The 22,749-nt window shown below is 40.4% G+C and overlaps 1 protein-coding gene across 1 annotated transcript in view; it reads right to left on the bottom strand.

The window, feature by feature from the left end:
* Positions 1–13,505: 13,505 nt before the first annotated feature.
* The window catches only part of LOC147627502 (transcription factor TGA2.2-like), a 36,758-nt gene continuing 27,514 nt past the window's right edge, over positions 13,506–22,749 (bottom strand). The window contains exons 7-9 of the mRNA XM_086814412.1: positions 14,850–15,121; positions 14,202–14,438; positions 13,506–14,096 (exon numbers count right to left, since the gene is read on the bottom strand). Of these exons, the coding sequence (XP_086670538.1) occupies positions 13,950–14,096; positions 14,202–14,438; positions 14,850–15,121 (656 nt within the window). The 3' untranslated portion in view covers positions 13,506–13,949. The remainder of the gene's footprint in view (positions 14,097–14,201; positions 14,439–14,849; positions 15,122–22,749) is intronic.

The raw sequence follows: 22,749 nt of genomic DNA, 5'->3' as shown, positions 1-22,749 counted from the left end.
TGCTTGGTCATCATTTGTGATCACATTTTGGATTGAGTTTTGGTAGAAATTGGCCAAAGGTCATGTCGAAATTTTAAATTTCCGTGCATACCTATAATCTAAACCCTAAATTTAGTCATAAGGGTTTTTAGGTCTTGCCTAGGGCATTATACCCTCTTGCAATACTCCATAAGTACTTCATATCAAGCCTTAAAGATCTTGATTCTGACATCGTTTTGGGGGGTGAAATTAGGGTTTTATAAAAATCACCAAACTCTAATTCAATCTCATAGACCCTAGATTGTATTGCATGGGTCTTTACATATCTTGTTAGTACTTCATTAGACCTTCCAATCAAGCCCTTAACTCTCTGATTCCGATTTCATTTGCTAGTTCAAAGTGACAGTTGACTTTTTGACAAAAGTCAAAATAGAGTTGACTTTCAATTTAACTTTGGTCAAACTCTTTGACTTCCGCTATGTGCATCGAAGGGCAAAGGAGTATGTGATGATGTCACTCATGTAAGGGAAGAATCTTCTAAATCTAAAGAAGTACCACCCGTCTCCAAGGACATGTATCACATGATGTGCATGATGAGGAAAATGTTGGTGGACAGTTTTAATGATGAGACAAGCAATCCAAATTTCAAGACCAACTCCTCACCTTGCAAAATCAACTTCTCAACACTTTCAAAAGTGAGATGGCATTGTTGAGAAGTGAATCAAGGAACAGTGTTAATCAACCACCTCATCAGGGTGCAAGGATGAATAGTCATGATACGACACCTTTGCAAGATAATTTGCATGATGGTTGGCAAGAGGAATTTTGTGACATGCAAGCAAGGAGCAATGTTTTTCCAAGCAACCTTCTTCAAGCATATATGGTGTACAAGGACAAGGCTTCTCTCAAGGCAAGGCCAACTGGAGATTTTTCATTTTCAAAGGAAATGGATGGAAATGCTTATCAAAGGCCTTTATCAACTGAGAGTCAAGAAAAAGGACAATATGCTTTTGACGACATAAGGATTATGGAACATTATGATGTAAAAGCAAGGTTTATATTTTCTATGATGTATGATGTATGCACTTTTGCATACAAGGTTGTTCAAATCAATGAAAGTGTAAGCTTTTCTTGAGTATACGATATCTACTCAAGTAAGTAGTTTATGGTTCAAAAGAGAAGAGCCATTTGCACAAATATTGTTTGCATTCTATGGTGAAGGAGTCACTTGTATAAGACTTAAGAATTGGATTCGTAATTGGGATGTCTATTTTCATGCCTTTCCTTCTTGGCGAGCTTACCAAAGTGAAGAAAGTGACTTCTCATTTCAAATATCTGCAGTGGTGAAAGAACCATAGTATTTCTTAAATTTATTACCATTAAGGAAACCCATGGTTTTAATTCCATCAAGAGTCTCAATGCATATATTGTACCCTATGGCATAACTTCACAAACTTTAAATGGTCCTTTTCTCATGTACTTGAGCTTTTTCTTCTCATTATTTACGCACCCTATATATAAGTACAAGATCTCCTACCTTGATCTCCTTATCTTTGAGGTTTTGTTCAAACCACTGTTTCTATGGTTTTTCTCAGTTAGCATATTCTGTATGGCAAGTCATCTTTCGTCCTTGAGTTGTTCCAAAACCAACAACTGTTCAGCCAGTTCATTACCATCAAGCTTCTCAGTCAGCCAATCTCAAGAGATGGGAATCATGAACTTCTAAGGTATTAGTACCTCTCCAGTCCATACTCTCGAGTCCATACACCATCTTAAAGTGCGTACATCTAATTGTAACCATGTACAAGCTACGATAGGCCTGCAAAGCTGCTGTGAGGTTAGATTTCCAATCAATACGACGTCAAGCCTCCATAGTCTTAGTCAAGATTGAAATAAGGAATTTGTTTGTGCTCTCCACTTGGCCATTGGCTTGTGATAATATGGTGCTGATTTGTAGTGTGCAATCATGAATATACTAGTGAGATGTTTGATGACATCAATGATGAAATGTTTACCTTAATCACTCACACTAACTCAAATAGGCATCCAAAGCGTGTAACGATGTTTTCATAAAGAAATTTGGCCATTGCCATAGCATACTCTTTCCTTAAATCTCTTTCTTCAGCCCATTTGGTAACATAATCAGTGGGGTGATCTTGTGCACTTCTGATGATAAAGTAGCTACCAAGGAACACATTGCACTAAAAAAGATCCACAACAACAAGAAGCATGGAAAGACAAATCAAACTTCAACAACGTCAAGAAGCAATTATCAAACCTGTTGCACAAGCATATATTTGGAGAGGTCATAGATGACAAGGAGGATCATATTCCACCTCTCAGGACACCGATTGAATTGGTAAGGTTTTCTACAATGCACTACTGACACATGTGCCATTCATAATTTACTCTCTTTCGCTACATGGAAACAGTTGGGTAAGGTTTTGCTACATGGTAGTAGATGGAAAGGAGGATCATATTCCACCTCTTAGGACATTGATTGAATTACCTAGCCCTTATGGGTAAGGTTTTCTACAATGCACTAGTTGACACAAGTGCTAGTCATAATTTACTCTCTTTTGCTACATGGAATCAGAGAGTAAACCTCAACTTGAAAAAATAAAATCGAGAGTAGAGGGTATCAACACCAAAAATACCAAAGTTCTTGGCTCGAAACTATCATATACACTTATATGGGATAGGAACTTGTGTTGCCGATAAGCTAATAAAAGGAAAAAGCTAAGCCATCGTCTTGTAAATCAGGAGATTCATGGTGGTCCTTAGATACTCTTGGTGGCAAAGGTATCTAGGCTTGCCCTCCTCAGGGAATTCACTTTCCATAGAAAGGGGACATCACTTGCATGCATTAAACTCATGAAAACCCCCTATTTAATTTTCTCTAAAAAATAAACTATACCCCTTTCTAAGCATGTGAATCCCAATTATCAAATTCAAGTACCCCCCCCTATTTAAGGTTTAAAAACCAAATAGCATATATTGATATTATAAGTGTGACAAGTTGTAGTCCATGTAAGTAGCATGGATGTAAGTGCTAGAAGCACAAAGACCTACATGTAATCTCTCCAAAAATTGTTCCATGTGTGGTTAGCTTAGTACAGCACTAAATCACGACTACAAGAAGAAACAAAACCTCTACTTTCATTCTCCCTTGCTCCCTTGTCCCCCCCTCCCTTACACTCACATGATACCATAAGATATGGCTTGTGAATCCCTCTTGTCGTGGTCTCTGCGGGTTGGTGCCTTATTCCTATTTATCTTTAGTTATAGGCATTGGAAAGGCTAGATTTCACTTAAATGGTTATGTATTGTATATTTTTTATATTTTGCATCAGGGCTCACCAATTATATATGATGCCGTGAGATAGCTTAATGAAGGCTAGGACCTAATTTTTAACTTTGGGTGCCTAAATGGTGTAAACCCTAGAAACGAAGGAGATCAGGCAAAAGGAAAGCCAACCCCTCATTCTCTAGTATTATCTTATGCATAATCTAAGTGTACTCTTACTCTCTACTCTCCCTCTTCAAGAGGGGAGAAAGCATGGCCTCTGTGAGAAGGCAACAACTCTCACCATTACCCATGTGTGATGCTAGTGAAGTTGGGCAATGTAACTACAAAGATGCAATGGAAGCTGCAACAGTAGAGAAAAGTCAAGCCCAAGTTTGGATATGAACAGACAAAGGAAAATAGGTGATCTTAATGAGGATTATGGAACTCAATGATGTAGGCGTTGGGACAACTAAGGAGGATTTTCTCCCGTGATGGGTATTTTAAGAGGATTTTATCTTCTATATTGGGAATCTTTTTTGGCATCTACTAATGCAAACTATTAATAAGTAGCTAACAACAAAGGTTGTGAATGGAATTAAAGGGCCCATTGATGCCGTTTTTGTCCGGTCTCATGAAAACAATTTCAAGCATGCAAATTGCACTGTTATGAGCAATGCACTATTGAGGTGTGTGCACTCAATCTATGCTTAGTGGACAAGGCAAGTAGATGATTTATCATGTTAATGCCTGTTTGATTAAGGAAAAATTTAGAACTCTTACCACTACCTTTATCTATGAATTCTTGAGACAAGGTCATAAGTGGAGTGCATTGTACATGGTAGAGCATAGAGTTGAGGAAACCATACGGGATTACATCTTATGCATTAAAACCTTGAACTCACAACGTGAGGACTAGGAGAAACTCAATGATGCACAAACGAAGTGTTGTTTCCTCATGGGGTTGAAGAAAAACATTGCACAATCGGATCACTCTCAAATCTAGATTTTTTTATCAATATTATAAAGAAGCAATTTGTTTGGACAACAACGTGATGGAAGATACCATTGATATAAACTCTTCCTTATTTAAACCATTGAAGCTAAGTAGTAAAGAGACATTGATCTCTTAGTAGGTGTCAAATGTAGAATTCTATAATACTTTAATTGAAAACTTAGGAAGTCGCTATAAGAAAGGAAATGACCTAATTTGTCAGCAACCTCTACATTCCCTTTCTATTATAGAACTAATGTGTTGTGTACACTATAGGCACCACCATCCCAATCCACATTACATATGTACCCTGAGTGAGCCTTTCTATATTGCAGTTATTGCAAGGTTTTCAATCATGACATCTCGCAATGTATATATTCATATGCAAGAAGTGCACAACCATCACCTCAAAACCAAGGAGCCCCCTGCACACATTTAGTCTCCTTGACTCAAAAAGAAACAAAACCAAGGATAAAAAACTACTAAGGAAGCACGTAGACAAATAGTATAGTGCTTCTATTATCGTGGACCAAACAAGGTTGCAAACTTCCCAACATGGAATGCACCTTTAGTTCCTCCCATGTGTGAATGATTTGCCATCGGCACACGATTACTTGTTCATAGAGTTCTCGAGGAGAGATGCTTTATTGTAAGCTCCCTTGCAATACCCAAATCTCAATATCTTAAGTGTGTAGAATAAACAATTGTCCATGGTTCCACTCAATGTGCTCACATGATTGCAAGCCAAGGTGCAAGCAAAGGTCAAAAAGCCTACAAAAGAACACTCTACTACACAAGGGGTAGAAGAGAATGTCTTGAAATAAGAACAAAACAAGATTCACAACCTCCTAATACTAAGATACAAAAGTTACACAAATTGAAGAAGAGGCTAAGTCTAGACCTCAAGACAAGGGAAAGAGGTGTGAAGAAATAATAAACCCAAGGGAGGTAAAAGCAATACAATGCACTACCATTAACACCAAGGACCCAATGTATGTGCGACACTTGTTTCCACCATCACATGGGAAAGAACAATGGGAACCTGCTAGTGATCCAAGAAATAACAAATGAAGAAACAAGTTCTAACACCTCAACTAGTGCAATTGAAATCAAAGCACTAAGCACTAAGAACCACCCCCCCCCCCCCCAAAGATGAGAACAAGAGCCTTAGCAAAAAACACTCTTAAGAGACCATGCTCAAATTGGTCGAAGTGTTGACTGGGCCACCAATTGACATTGAACCACATCATGTTAAACCCAAGAGGATACCACTTTCTTTTTCAAGATTATTTCCCAAAACTAGAAGAGAATTGCCACTTTCCTTTTCAAGATTCCTTTTCAAGAGAAAGAGGCACTACCTATCAAAATCGGTTCATTAAACCATGATGCCACATTCCTAGGAACCTCCAAGGTCTTCACAAGTTTCAGTGAACACACTAAGGGGTCCTTCAGTGCCATTGTTTATGTTGATCACCACATTGGGTACTATTAAGAATGATGAAAAACCAAAATGAGGAAAACTATGTCTTAGAACAACTCTTTGGAAACTCTTTGGGAATACTAAAACCAAAACTGGAACTGAAAGTGAAACTCAGGCATCCATGATCCTAATTGAGAAGTCTATTAAATTTTGGCTACATTTCCCTGTGAGAAAGAATGTTGAACAAAAAAGAGTAGTAAGCTAGCCACAACCTCGTATAAGAAGAAACTTAGGTATCCTTGGAAAACCCCCCACTCACCCCTAGAAACATTAATGTGATAGATGCTAATAGGGAATACATGGAAATATAGGGCTATTTCACTCTTCCCACCATTGAAGGGGTTGAGGTAAAATGAGAGTGCCAGGTTACTCTTGAGGACCTTGAAGAAATCATCTTCGGTGACCTTTGGATAAATATTTCTCTATACTCTATTGACCAATCAATGCAAACTATCACCTTATGGCACCACCTAGTGAACACTCATAATGCTTTTATGAGAAGAGCCATTGCCATAAATGGAATCTTTGCAAGACCTAAATCCATGGAGGTTGAAACCCTAGCCTGAAATTGACCCTACTCTAAATATTCTAAGATTTGATATAGGATTTAAAGCTTTTTGAAATATTAACATAATTTAAGGCCAACTTTATCCCCATGGCGTGAACATAATCTCATGACCCTTGAACTATGGAAATTATTAGGTTGACCTGCACTACAAGATTAACTTGGGTGAATCCCTTTCATGCAGAGGACATGAATATGCCATGTTTGGGGTACTTTAAACATACAACCTACATGCAAACTAACCCCCTGAACAGAAAGTTCTTTGTGGTTGAGTTTGTGTTAGAAGCAGACTTCCTTTTGGGAAAGGAATGGATTATTGCTACTAGTAGAAAATGTTGAGAGATCTAGTGAGAGATGTGGTGCCATGGAGCACAAGACAAGTAGGGAGCGAGTCACATGAACAAGAGAAGAAGCATGCACATTAGAAAAAGGAATAGACTAAGAGTTTGACGTCAAAGGTTGATTTGTATGGTCACTTGTAAAAGGTAAAGTCAATTGTCAAAAAGATAACACATGGAGAGCACAAGGTGGCACATGTAGTGTGAGCATTTATGGACACATGGATGGCACAAGGGTGCACATATATTGTGGGATGGAACTCCATGAGAGCTATATAATGATGTATTTGGATCAACCTGATTGAAGGAGATTGAGTAGTTGTTCGTGAGCATTATCATTGTGTTATTAATATCTTGCTTATTTTCTTAATTATCTTATTAGTTACATTAATCATGCCTATAATCATTTTCTATGAGCCTCACTAGACCCACCCCCCAAGATGAGAACAAGAGCCTTAGCAAAAAACACTCTTAAGAGACCATGCTCAAACTGGTTGAAGTGACGTTGAACCACATCTTGTTAAACCCGAGGATACCACTTTCCTTTCAAGAGGATTCCCAAAAACTAGAAGAGAAGTACCACTTTCCTTTTTAAGATTCCTTGAGAAAGAGGCACTACCTACCAAAATCGATCCATCAAACCATGATGCCACACAGGAACCTCCAAGGTCTTCACAAGAAAAACCAAAAGGAGGAAAACTATTCTTTAGACCAAATCTTTGGAAACTTTTTGGGAATATTAAAACCAAAACTAGAACTGAAAGAAACTCAGGCATCCATGATCCTAATTGAGGAGTCTATTAAATATTGGCTACATTTCCCTATGAGAAAGAATGTGAACAAAAAAAGAGTAGTAAGCTAGCCACAACCTCATATTAGGAGAAACTTAAGTATCCTTAGGAAACCCCACACTCACCCCTAGAAATATTAATGTAATAGATGCTAATAGGGGGGAATACATGGAAATATGGGGCTATATTACTCTTCCCATTGAAGGGGTTGAGGTAAAATGAGAGTGCCAGGTTACTCTTGAGGACCTTGAAGAAATCATCTTCGGTGACCTTTGGATAGATATTTCTCTATACTCTATTGACCAATCAATGCAAACTATCACCTTATGAAACCACCTAGTGAACACTCATAATGCTTTTATGAGAAGAGCCATTGCCGAAATGGAATCTTTACAACACCTAAACCCATGGAGCTTGAAACCCTAGCCTGAAATTGACCCTACTCTAAATATTCCAAGATTTGATGTAGGATTTAAAGCTTTATAAATATTAACATAGTTTAAGCCCAACTTTATCCATGGCATGAACATAATCTCAGGACCCTTGAACTATCAAAATTATTAGGTTGAACTGCGCTACAAGGTTAACTTGAGTGAATTACATGCAGAGGACACGAATATGCCATGTCTGGAGTACTTTAAACATACAACCTACCTAGTGAACACTCATAATGCTTTTATGAGAAGAGCCATTGCCAGAAATCGAATCTTTAAACCCATGGAGCTTGAAACCCTAGCCTAAAATTGATCCTACTCTAAATATTCCAAGATTTGATGTAGGATTTAAAGCTTTTTGAAATATTATCATAATTTAAGCCCAACTTTATCCATGGCATGAACATAATCTCATGACCCTTGAACTATGGAAATTATTAGGTTAACCTGCACTACAAGGTTAACTTGAGTGAATTACTTTCATGCAAAGGACATGAATATGCCATGTTTGGAGTACTTTAAACATACAACTTTAAACATACAACCTACATGCAAACTAACCCCCTTAATAGCAAGTTATTTGTGGTTAAGTTTGTGTTAGAAGCAGACTTACTTTTAAGATGGAAATGGATTATTGCTAGTAGTGCAAAGTCATGTTTCATTAGAAATATAATTATTTTAAAGATCCACAACATGGAGATGGTGCTACCATTTTGTGATAGAGAGGATCTGACACTAAAGGATCTATATGATGCTAATTCTCAAAAGGTTATAAGGATCCTCCCAGAAAGCTCCTCAACTTATGAAATCGTCTTCTGCATCAGAAGCCCTTTCCGATAATGTCTCTATCCTTTCAACTCCATCCTCATCATCAAAAAAATATGACACTTCTTATACCCTGTCGACACCAACAAAACATATTTAACCTCTTGGCAAGGGTAACTCCATGTAACCTTTAACATTAATAGACCCTCAGCCCAAGTAAATAGCCTCTCCAATGATTGCCATTGATAGTAAAGACCTACCCTCCACATGGGCAGTAACTCATGATGATGACGCTTCTACTCCGAGAGCCCCTCTTTAAACCAACCTCGCCTAAGGAGTCAAAGGTTTCTATCACAAAAACCTCATCATCGACAGCCCCTCTTGAAAATAAGCCTAGATTATCAGCAACAACACCAAAGGGACATCATTGAGCTAAAAAAGTTAAATCCATCCAAATAACCTCACCATCGACAACTACTCTCATGAAGAACCAAGCCTCATCATCAATGGTGCCCAAACCAACAATTTTTAATGCCCCATTTCAAGGCAATGCCAAGAACTTCAGTCCCCACAAAAGAAGGTATATCCACCTCATAAGTCAAATGTCAAGATATCTTAATGGTATTAAAAGGTGGGTAGAGAAGATTAGTAGCTCAAGGCTACTATGAAGGTTTGGCTACCTCGCCAACCAAGAAAACACTCAAGGTAACACTCACAACATAAATTTCAAAAGCCTAGAATGCAGAATACTCATCAACCTATTCTAACTTTTCTTTTTTAAGGAAGGAAAAAAAAGAAGAAAAAAGGGCTGTGTTGTTGTTACTCTGTTACTACCAAGTAAACATAAATATTCACCCACCGGTGGGAAAATACAAGTCTATGCACCATAGCCTCATCATCAATATCCTTCTACATACATCTTTGGATGGGGGGCCATGGTGGGTGAAAGCATATTCAAACCTTGCCAACAACAAACCCCTTCAACAATAATCTCTTCACCATACAATCCCGCAATAATCTCAAGAAGGTGAAGAACTTTTCAATTAACTTTTCAAGTCAAAAGTATTATTTCATGCCTCTCCAATGATTTTGACTTCAACAACTTAGTAGCTACATCAAGAGTCTGCTTGACTCACTTTAATGCACTTCATTGTATATTTGCTTGTAAGAACACAATATATATATATTTGCTTGTAAGAACACAATATATATATATATATAATAATCACATGGGATGAAGATACTTTAATAAAGTTTTGTAAAATAGGGAAACAACATCCAAGAAACTACATTTGCACCGCTTCAATGTATCAAATGAGGAATTGGGAATCCATATCTCATTCTCTTGTTTGTGTCAATGTTCCTTCGGACCCTCATCTCTTCTCCTCCATTGCCCTAGAATCACTATTAACTTGAAGTAAACAATGTAAACTTTCTTAGGATTGCTTTACAAGCCTTAGAATCATTGTTAACTTAAAGTAAACAATGTAAATTCTCTTGGGATTCCAAAAAGAGAGAGAGAAAAAAGATTAAAAAACAAAAAGAAGAAGAAGTAATCTCTCACAAAAATCCACACCTCATTTACTAACTGCATAATTACTAACTCGCCTCCCCATTCCTTATGGAGGAATAATGACCATTGAACACATTCATGCAACATCATAAGCATTAATAAATAGCTTCTCAAATCTCCCCACAACATAGATATACCAAATGTCATATGACGTTAAAATGCCTGGGAAGTTTTTCATGTTGAAGGTCTTGTGAGTTCTAGGTAGAATGACATCTTGCTAGTGCAAATGCATATTTTCGTTGCTTATACTATATGCAATCTAGAAAGAAGGGAAAGGATGGAAAGAAATAGAGACAAGCAAAGATGGTGCTCCAATCCTCATGACCAATTTGTGTGCCATCATGGAGGGAAGTGGTACAAGTGGACCCTAAGTGAGATCCTATCCTTGACATACCCTTCCAAAAGGTACACTTTTTTACTTTGCATGCATTGGTGGAAATGGTAGAGAAATTGGTGTACGAGTATGTTTGTTTTACTTATAAAATGCAACATACTCCTGATGCTCAAGCAACATGTAAGAAAGTGGAACAAGTTTTGTCTAAGGTAAGAGTGCACTCAGGCTAAGTGTAAATCAAGAATGGTGAGAAGAAGTTAAGAGTGAGTGGAAATTTACCTTGTAAACCATGTTTTGGAGGGTAAAGGCAAGGAAATTTCTATGTGCACCATAATGCAAATAGTGACTTGCTAGTTTGACAACCAGTGAAGTATGATGCATGGAAGAAATTGCACATGGCTATTCCCAATCAGAGAAATGGAGGAAGGACATGGATTAGCAAAGAAAACTATGTGGATTGCACTTGACGAATTGACACAAATTTTACAGAAGATGATATCTACGTTAGATAATGCCAAAGAATGTAAGGAAGTGGTGAGAGAGGGTCTTAGAGAATGCATGAAATCGGGTTTGACATACAAAACCTCACCTTGGTAAGTGGGCTCAGATTTCCTATCTTGGTGTGCGGTCTCAAATTTTCTATTGACTAAAACAAGAAAATAGGCCTTACAATTTCGAGGAAACAAATAGAGTACACAATTGATGACACCCAATTTTGGTACCAATTTAGCATGGTTCTACATCGGCAAAGCATTACCTTTTGTGTGATTTCATTAGCATTGATGCTTTTTATTGTATTCATTGTACTACTTATTAGCAAGTTGTAAGAGTCAGCATATATATATATTAGCAGGTGTGCAAATTTCGAAATTGCCGATCACGTTATTGAAGTTTTTTGGTTTCTTTCAAAAGCATAATAAAGCCAAATATTGGGGGCAAATGGGTGGGTGAGCATATGTGCTATATCTTTTGTTTTGGGACTGCCTCAATGCATTATCTTTTGTTTTGGGACTACCTCAATGCATGATGAATGAAAAGCATGCGGAATTTTGTTTTGGGCCTACCTCAATGCAATGGTAAGGAAGGACTTTGAGAGTCCCTAGGTGATGGGTTCAAGTCTCTCTCTCTCTCTCTCTCTCTCTCTCTCTCTCCAAGTGATTGTGTGATTAGTGTACACTCAAGGCCCCAACAACCACAAAAAGGCATGCCGAATCTAACATCTAATTATACGAATCTGCTTTAATCAACGTTTAGAAGCATTGGAGCGCTGCTTCATCATAAGCACTGCAAGGGGCAAGTAAGAATAGTAGAAGAGGGTTTCCATGTTTGAGGCGCAAATATTAGAGTTCAAGGACAGAGCTAAGACTTGCCATCACAATCTGGAGGATGACAAGGTGGTGTTCTTGTAGAAGAAAGCCATCAGTAGTAGCTGGCCACCTCCTACATGGAAGGCAATGCTGTCTAGGTCTTCGATCTCGGTCGGAGTCGTCAGCCAAGTGCTTGAAAATTGCAGACTTCAGAGAGTTCAGAGTCGATAGTTTGCGGTCTCTTGGGTGGGATTGCCCCTACGACATTAAAGGGGTTCTCTCTCTCTTTCCGTCGATAGATCATTTGTGATCTCTTGGGATTGTTCCTATGACATTAAAAAGCGTGTTCCTATGACATTAAAAAGGCATTCTCTCTCTCTCTCCCTCTCTGTGTCAGAGCTGGTATGGCTGAGCTACTATGGCCTCCGATATGGCTGTCTTTTGTTTTACAGCTTCTTTCGAGCTGCAGCAGGATTGAACTCTGAACTTTTTCTTTGTTTAATCGTCGGTAGGTCAAGTCTACACTACGCAAGCTACATACAGCATCTGTTGAGTGTTGTTGTGTATATATTGCTCGATGCTTTTGTCTGCTTTAAATCTGTTGGTACAATAATCCATGTTTTTTGTTCACAACATTTGATCTCAATGATTGCTTTAAGTTTACAATTTAAAGATTAGGATATCAAGTGCACATCATTTCAATATATTGCTTTGCATGGCATTTTCTGAGTATTACAATTAGCATTGGCTTTATTTCGTTGCATGACAAAAAAAAATTGGTCATCCTCACTTTCATTCCTGGATCAATATTGCCACTGCCATCTCTATATTGAAAGCTGCTGAGCTTATCATGGCACAAGATAGGCCAACTTTCTGAAGACCATGAACCCTGATTACTTGGGTTGATCAAACATGGTGCAGCAAGAATCACATCTCAAGGGATCAATCTCCCATATACTCATTTAAAGGGTTCAAGAAGAATCCAACTGCCTCATGCTCGTCTCCCTTATGCCTGTGAATTGTCTCAAAGAGACGAGCATAATTTTCACCGTCCCATCCTCCCGGTAACTTCAACTTCAAAGGTTAATCCTTGGATCTCATTAAAAAAGCAGGAATGGCCTACTTATGAGGAGTGGAGCCGCCAGCGAGAGTCGGGGCAGGAACGGATTGGTCTTTATGGGTAGCAGGGAGGACGAGGCCTACCTACAACTCAGCTAGGAAAAAACGTCATAATGTCAGTGAGGATGATGTGCCCTAAAGTTTTAACTTTTTCTTTCTGGAGGACATGTTTTCCTCACATATTAACCTGTTTAAAAGGTATTGATAATAATACATCATTGCCGCTGGCCACAGTTGAGGTTTACTCGAGGCTGTACGAATGAAGTGCGTTGTGAATGAGAATGACAGCATGATTCTCCCACCTGGAATGATTCAGATGTATGTGACCTGTGAAAAAGCTGTATGTCAGGTTGCATGGACATTCTGTACTCCATGTGTCTCATATCAGAACCCTTCTTCAGATCACTAGAGTTCACAAAAGAGTAAGCAAAATGATAGCTTTGTACATACATGTAAGAATGAATGTACGTATGTACGAACGTCCATCCATCCCCTTCCCCCCCCCCTCCCAATCCTTACATTATAACTTAAGAACATACATAATTGAATACAATAAATATATTTCATTAGTAAAATAATCAACGTAGAATTTACATAAACATGCCAAGGAGCGAGGCATCTCTGCATGGGCCTACGCCTCTGATAGTGTTTCTGTTTGGAAACCTCCACTCAAGTGGTACAAATGCAATTTTTGGTAGACATGCATGGACATCAATGGTACTATGTTAGTCTTGTTTTTGCCCCCCCAACAATCATACATATATCACGAAGGACCTGTGGGCCTTCCATGGCACTGCCATCCGTCACATTGGAGGGCCTAAAAGCCTTCCACATCACTGCCATCCATCACATAGACAATCTTCACAAAGCAACCTGGTTGGCTGTCAGCTTGACAGACCCTATTCCATGCTCATGATACAATGTCTGCAAGATTTCGATGCAAGTTGCAGATGAACAACAATACGGCAATCTTTTGGCCATCTCTCACTCTCGTGGTCGGGATAACCAAAGAGAGCTGAGAGCACGGAGGCGAGAAAAGTAGTCTCCTATAGCAAGCAGGCTTCTGGCCGCCTGACGGATCGTAAGGCTGCGATACAGTTGCTGAAGTGTCTGTTGACGGAGGTTATCAGCCTGTGCAGCAAGACATTGAAGTGAGAAGTAAAAATAGAAATTGTCCACATTGTGTGAAAATATACGTGCACAATGCAATGTATAATAAAAGGTGCTGAGATGCACCTGGCGAACAAAGTTCTCAAGTGTTCCAAGTTTACCCATGGCCATAGCCATCTGACCCATGTAATTTGCCACATTGGATGTTGCAAGAGAACCATCAGACAGTGTATCAGCCAGATTTTCCTGCAAAGTTTCCATCCCTTGAGATAATGCATCCTCTGCCTGCTGCGAAGACTGCTGCAGGTTGCATATTGCTAGCAGTTGCTGCTCAGAAAGTGGCTCAAGATGGGGAATCAAGATCTGCTAAGGCAAGAAAACACAACTCACATTAGTAAGAATTTCCAACAAAACTGTGGATCCCACACACAAACAGAGTTATCACCCTCTAACAAAAAAGAGGGTCGATGTCACTTGGCACTACAGGCCTCCAGTCTGGCTTTTCTCACCTCCCATATGTACTACTAGGTAGCCCCCCCCAGAGAGCGGCCAGCCACGGGGGTGGAGCTCAGGAGTTCACTGTGTTTTTATCCCTCCTAGCGAGGTGAGCTTTGTAGCCCTATGGCGTTTTCTCATTAACTAATAGAAGGATCTTTTTCCCAAAAAAAAAAAAACAAAAAAAAAAAAAAAGAGGGTCTATGAGACCATAATAGTACATCACAAAGTGCAGTCAGCAGGCATAATGGCATGGAAAAGAGAGAGAGAGAGAGAGACCTTCAGCAGATCTGATGGGCGGAAACCACCCATCCACATAAAGCAACGCTCTGCTGGTGTCTTCCACATTCCAGACACAATGTGGAAAACATCTGCTTTTACAGCACTACTCTTGAGACGAAATAGCTCATCATAATGTGCTGTACCATTGTCCACAAGAACACGGAGATCACTATCTGTCACGTGAGCAGCCAATGCAGATCTAAGCTTGTAAAGATGCCGATTTAGCTCTTCCACCCAGCGAGCATAATCCATATCAAATGCAGCAACACCTAGCAGCCATAGATATGTTAGAACACCTAATGTACTACATTATGCTTGAAAAGATAGGAAAACGCTTCACACACGTGCGCGCACACGCCCCTCGGTGACTCTTAACAACAATATATTACCCCTCGTGTACTACATACTTTATGCTTGAAAATATAGGAAAACGCTTCACACACATGCGTGCACACACCCCTCAGTGACTCTTAACAACAATATATTCTCTTTAGGAAATGTAGTCTAGATTAGTTCAACACTTGAAACAAGATTTATCTAGTAAAACTTTGAAATCTGGAGTTCTTACTTGTTATGTCCCCAAAAGACAGCTAGACTGGTGATTCTGATGAGGTTAGGCTGATGCTAATTAGATGGGACATTTGCACTTAATGAGTATAAATGAGTTACTTATTAATGAGCTAATGTAAAGTGGCCTAAAAATTAAGGACACGCACACCATTGCATTAGCATTGATAGCATGACCAAGTGTGTGGAGACCATGGTTATCAAGCCCTAGATCAGGCCTAGGTCTAGCTCAAGCCCTGTGATTATATGCAACACATAGCAGAATGAGTCGTCAGGCATGGTGGTGGTCTAGTCTCAGGCTCAAGGAGCTAGGCAGTCAGATCCATTTAACTGATGTACATTTATGTCTTGCAAGTTTAAGTTGGTTGAGAGATCCTGCTTATGCACATACAGGTCAGAATCCCTAATCCTGTGTGTATGTTTCAGGTAGTACCAAAGCTGGTGAGCAACCTTAATATTTGTTCCTTTTCAAGTCTCACCTGTAATATCACACATGGGTTGCCTCTTTAATTAAATTATGGGTAGCCCTGTCTCTGACATGATAGGTTGCCCGTTTGCTTAAACAGGTCATGTTTTGCCATGGGAAGCTCGCAACCTGAGCACATCTTGAATTGCCATCTTGGCTCTGTACTTCTAATCTAACAAAAATCTGGCCTAAAATTAACCAACACTAAACCTTCCAAACTGAACTTTTGATCCTTGTCCAGAAAAATCCATTTTCAAAGTCTATGAAGCATAAAAATCTCTCGGATGAAAATCTTAAGACTACCTAGTGAGCATTTGCATCTGACTTGCAAGGAAAGGAAGTGTCTGCTTACTCAACCGATAAGTAACCAACAAAATACAGTTGTTATGACAGAACGGCTCTTCTTTAAATCTGAAATCTGAAATAACCAGCCTGCTTACTCAACCGATAAGTAACCAACAAAATACAATTGTTTTGACAGAACAGCTCAAACAATGCCAACGTGATGTATGATATAATACACTTGATCCTTACTGTTTGTTAGCAATTCAGTACACATCTTTTGCAAATGGAAGGAAAGGCATAATAGTGGAGGGTAACCACCTGCCAAGGGTGGGTACTTGAGAGTGCATGGGCATTAGTCATTAACGTACTTCTCTCACTGATTATTGTAGGCCTCAGCATTTTGTACAAATCAATGGGGTTCTCACTTAGGTGCCATCGTGTACGGGGACTGGTGTGTCAACTTAGTGATGTAGTTCACACTGGAAGTGGTGCCCCTCAAAATAACTAGGTGATTTTTGTTACCCGCTATGGAGATTGACCGTGTGGTTGGAAAGGAGGAAAATGTAAATTCTGTCCATACTGGTACCAAGGAGGTACTTGCCCTATGTGAAACAATCCTCGGTGTAATGATCCTTCACTTCTAGGCAATACGTTAGCAGTGTAGTAGCTGCTGAGACCATCCACGGCATGAAGCCACTCCAGTATTTCTCAGTAGTCTCCATTATTTGGAATAGCCCCTTCTTCCTTGAGGATAATCCTGTTGATCCTAAGGAAACCACATCTTGTCGCATACCCTGTCACAATGTACACAGACCCTCCTCAACTAAGGCCTTTCAATCAGCAAGGAGTCTGCCCTCATACCTCCGGTAGCCTGATCACCACAAAATCTAGGGAAGTGGTATCCTGGATTTCCACCTTTACACCTTCACAAGACCTCACGTTGGCCTACCATCCTTTCAAGCGAGTAGGATTTTGAGCATAGTCACATGGGATGCAAAACGGGGACGGGGAACGGGGACGGAAAAGATTGAGAATGGCCATTCCCTGTGACTATAGAGTGACATGGGACGGGAATGGGAACGGGAAGATGCTGCCATCCCCAACATTCCCGAGTCTAAAAATGCCCATTTCCTGTTACTATGATTTTGAGGCCTAACACTTCCAATGTGAACTCCAGCATTAAGTTCACACTACCTTCCCCGTACACAATGGCACCTGAGAGAAAACCCCATTGATTTGTACAATGCAGCGAGGGCTACAATAATCAGTGAGAGAAGTACCTTAGTGACTACTAATGCCCAAGCATCCTCAAGGACCCACCGTTGGCAGGTTGTTACCCAGCACCACGGTCCACCATTAGGCCTCTCATGCCCTTTCCACCCATTTGCATGAAAAGTGTACTGAATTGCTAACGAACAGTAAGGATCAAGTAGAACAAGGCCCAATGGAAGTAACACCAACATGGAAGAAAACCATGAGGTTGGTCAGGTTGTACAGCATAACCTGCAGGAATGGCAGACCTCACAGTCGGATGCAACTTGGGGCATAGCAGGAAAAGGTTTCACAGTAACGGTTCCAAGGGATGATGATCATCCACGGGGAGGGGTGCAAGGAAACCAAGAATAAGTCTTGAGAAAAAAGATCATGGAAGTGTTCAGGGACAGGGCATGAAGGACAAGGGGACAGAGCACAGATCTACACCAGACTGGGGAGCGGATTGCAAGGGTTTCAGTACAAAGGTTGCAAGGCATTGAAGGATGACAGTGTCAAAAGGGATGATGACAGTATCCATGGTCAAGGATTTTGGAAGCCCATCATCAAGTTTAGTAGTGGGGGATGTCATGTGCATGGCAACATGAACATGCTCTGTAGCCCAGTCGGCCAGCCCTAGGAAGGGGATGCACAGCCAGTCCCTAGGCAGCCAGGCGGCCAGTCGGCCAGCCCTAGAGGCTGCACAGCTAGGCAGCCAGCTTCATGGGAAAAGGCACCTAATTTATGAGCATAAAGAGACACGTCGTGGGCTGTTAATAAACAGGCCGACAACTATTAGAGCAAACCGACCAGCATCCTTGAAGACTATAAAAGCATGGATTAGCCGAAGGTCATAATCATCTCATATTCACAAAGTGTTGAAGGTATTCAAGGGCCAGGATAGCCAAGGGAATTCCCAAGCAAAGGTGAACTTGAGGTCAGAACCAGGTCATCTTCAGGCTGCAGGTTTACAGCCAAGGAAGGTCATCAAAGTCAAGTCTTCTTCTCATCATTCAATAAAGCAAATACACCGATCCTTGGTGGGGGCCCTGAACAGGGTATTTGGGACCCAATTGGTGTATCTTGTGCTTCTTCTCTCTCTCTCCCTCTCTCTTGCACTCTCATTTCCGCCTACATTGTGCAATCGTCAGGAACCAAGGTGCTGAATATTCGCTATCGAAAGTATAATCCTGTCTGTAAGCTTCCGCATGTTACATCCCTCTTGTAGGATCACTTGATACACAAGCTAAACAAACAAGATTAGTGCAGGATAGAAGGGTGCAAGCATGCTCACCTCCCAACCATAGATTCCATCCAAAATCTCCCCCAAGCCAAGGGCTAAGGTTCCACTCCCCACAAGCCAAGCCAGTCAGCCCTACCAAAGCCTGTCCTAAGGGACCCTTGGCAAGACCACCTCTGTCTAGATTAGGACCTAATCCCAAGGATTAGTGTTAGGTATATAACATACTTCCCCTCCTAAGATCTTTCCTCTCTCAGAAACAAAGTCAAGGAATCTCCGCTCTAAACTAGCAATTGTCTCCCAAGTTGAGTCCTCCACCACCTTGTCTTTCCACTTAATCTTATATTCAAGAATCAAAGATCCTTTTGTCACCTTTTGTTGGAAAAGGCATGCATTCTTGGCCAAACGCGAGGCGGAGTTGTACCAACTCTTCTTGATGAGGACAATTCAGATACATGGTACCTTATTTCTCAACTTCCTCTCCTTGAAGTCCGGTATAACCTCTCGCTCATGTGGAACAAAGGACAAGTCCTCAACCTCTACCAGTTCTTGAGGTGTAACAATATTATCCTCAGCTCCCAATTTCTCCATGAGTGTAGCTACTCACATGAAAAACTGGATTAACTTTCCCATTACGAGGCGATTCTAACTTATAAGCCACCTCACCAACCCTTTTCAAGATCCTACAAGGTCCACGGTACCTAGGGGACAACTTCCCAACCTTCCCTGTCCGCAATGTCTCAAAACTCTTGAGTATCTGTAGATATACAAGAATTTCCTCGGAGAACTCCATCAGTGAATGCTTCCTATCAACATAAAACCATTTTTTATCCTAAGCACTTCTGATAGATTCCCGTACACTGACTAGCATCTCATGCATACCCGCTAAGAATCTCTAGCCGCATCAATCTTTATACCCTTCAATCCCGATATAGTTATCGGAGATCTAGGTTGGTAGCCGTACATCAGCATAAACAGACTGTAACTAGTAGCCGAATGCTTAGCACTATTATAGGCAAACTCAACCATCTCCCAATCAAATGGTCAATTGGAGACATATGCACGAAGCATATCCTCCACAACCTGATTCACCCTCTCTATCTGCTCATCTGACTAAGGATGATCAGAGGAACTTATACTCAGCATAGTCTCCAATTTCTCGAAAACTACCTGCCATAAGTGTCCAAAAAACTTCGAGTCACTGTCACTCACTATGTCACAACAACTACTCAACAAACTGTTGAGCCAATAACGTTTGACCTTGTAGGTCAAAACCTCGCCATCTTTGTCAATCTGTCTACCACCACCCAAATAGCAACATACCCTCTGTTGGTCTGTGGCAATCCGACAATAAAATCCATGGAAATATATATATATATATATATATATATATACCTAGATGAATCCAAGAACATGCCCAAATTCACCTTTTAGGAAAGAGCATGTTATATACTCATGGTGGTCAACCCACAAGACTATATAACTATCAACTCCATTATGCATAGTACGGACTAGATACTACGACATCCCCACTAACTTTCCCACTTCCCAAGAGGGATCTCTAGACGTTCCACCAAGCCAATAAAACGTCCGTTTTACTAAGAGAGAATGAACACTTCACCACATAGTCCTGGACTTCCGCCAAGCCAATAAAACGTCCGTTTTACTAAGTCATAGGTCCATAAAGAATCTTAGTAGAATCCAGTACACAGAATCTATGTCACCAACCTGGACATTTTCCAGTATGAAAGGGGTCTGGTGGAGTCCAGGACCTCTGAAGTACAAGCTTTGGGAATGGGAGATTATCTAGGAATACAAAGGATCACACTCCTAAAATCTAGGAGGGTTACTATTTTTGGCCTGACTCCGATGGAAATTCTGTTCGCGTCATTACATCTGGAATTGAGCAGATACCGAGAGTTGGCAAAGTGCCTATGACAGAATGTCTACCAGTTGAGATATTTTTAGAGAGAAAGTTTCTGGAAGGACCCATCTCTTAGATTGGGACATGTGGCAAGAAAGCGGACCAAAGTGAGACGAGTGGCCTGACACTTGTTAGAAAGTGGATCAAAGTGAGACAAGCGGCCTCACACTTGTCACTTCAACTATTGTGTGGCTCTCCACTTATCATTGCAGCCTTCTCTTGCCATTTTAGCTCATGGGAGGCCCAAATCTACAAATTGGAGCCCTCTCTCTTCATTAAAGGAGGCTCTTTTGCTGCACACTAGCCTCTACCACCGTTACAGGCTGCCCTAATGATGGCTACTCTCTTCTCTCTCTCTTGAAGACTGCCCATGAATACCAGCTATTGGGGACTGTTTTGGAGACTTCCATTGTGAAGAAATACTGAAGGCAAGGGTATTTAATCGGTTTATTATGATTTCTAGCCATTGTACTTGTTGTACCAGCCCATGTACTTGTTGTACCAGCCCTTGTACTTGCTGTACTAGCCATTGTACCTACTGTACCAACCATTGTACTTGTTGTACCGGCTGAATGGAGAGTTGTACTTGTTGTACCAGCTCTATTGCATGAAGACCCGTGGTTTTTGGAGAAGAATCAGTACCCACACGGAGGTATATGGTTTATGTTGTTTGCTCAGCATTTCTACAGCTATGTGACAGCTCCAACAATAAAATCCATGGAAATACTTTCCCACTTCCCAAAACGGATCTCTAGAGTCTAGAGGATGGACACTTCACCACATAGTCCTAGACTTCAGCCAAGCCAATAAAACGTCCGTTTTACTAACTCATAGGTCCATTGTATTCCTGGATGACCTGTTATTGGCTATTCATAAAGAATCTTTTTCCTAATCTCAGTAAAATCTGGTACACAAAATCTGTCATACCATACTTGGACAACATGTTCAAGCCATACTGCCTCTGTAAAGTAAAATGCTATCAAGTGATCTCACCGCTTCAATAGACCCCAGGCACTTAATGAAAATGTTCTCCATTTTTAAATTAATGTGAACTTGCAAAGATTATGAACATTACAAAAGCATTTTAATGACTAATACAAGGGTTTTTGAGTGCACTTACCACCTGTTCACAAGCCACAAAACCATAGTTTCAGGTACGAAGGTACGAAATGAGATGAAGGTACGAAAAAACAATACCGGTACGGAAAAATAAGTTTGATAAAGGTACGGTCGGCGTTAAAAAACGCTTGAAAAATAGATATTTGTACACATTTAGAGATGCAAAGTTGAGAGAAGGTGGCAAGGTAGAAAGCCTCCATTGCCCAAACAACCATAAAAAACATAGAAACAAAACAGGAAGAAAAAAAAACATGCATAAAAAAAGTAACAAAAAAAAGGCCATTAAAAAAAAAAAGTTTCGCTTGCACAGTTTCGTACCGTACCGTTTTTTACGTACCTCATGAGCGGGACTAGTTTCGCAGACAACTATGCACAAAACACATCAGAATATAGGACAATCACACGGTTCACGAGTAGACGTCCCAGGCCCATTCACGAAAACAATTCACGCGAAAACAGTTTCAAGCATGCAAACATGTGTGCATGTGCACTTTGTTATGAGCAAATCTCCCGGATATGGAACAAGTATTGCATTGGCATTTCCAGGCACATCGGAAAGCGCGGAACTAGAATCCCGGCCACTCGGATCCACACACTGGTTATAAACACGCACGAGAAACTGGGATCTCGGACACTTGGATCCACAAACTGGCCACACACAGGCACAAGAAACTCGAGAGAACCATTTGGGTGATGAAAAGGTGACATCTCCCCAGCTTCTAAACAATTATCCTCAACTAAAAAGCATCGACGTACACCTGAAGAAGCTATGGATAGTCAGAGAAGTATTCCTCATCAACCCACTTCTCATCAATAAGAAGATAGTTTTTAAACTTTACTTGGAAAGCTTGCACCAGCTAGCTTTCTCTACTTGTGGAAAACTATCTGCTCTGGCTGAAGTATCTCTTCAAGCTCATCAACTTCTCGTGGGCCTTTTGTGACATACTCCTATGGATCTAGCCCCACATACTTCCACAACAAACTCACATGGAAGGCATTGTGAATTTTCCAATGATTAGGTAATGCTAACTTGAAAGCAACTTCA

Source organism: Cibotium barometz, chromosome 20 (assembly GCF_041138505.1).
Source record: "Cibotium barometz isolate CiBa-2024 chromosome 20, ASM4113850v1, whole genome shotgun sequence".
Lineage (NCBI taxonomy): Eukaryota > Viridiplantae > Streptophyta > Polypodiopsida > Cyatheales > Cibotiaceae > Cibotium > Cibotium barometz.
This window is presented reverse-complemented; position numbering and strand designations above follow the sequence as displayed.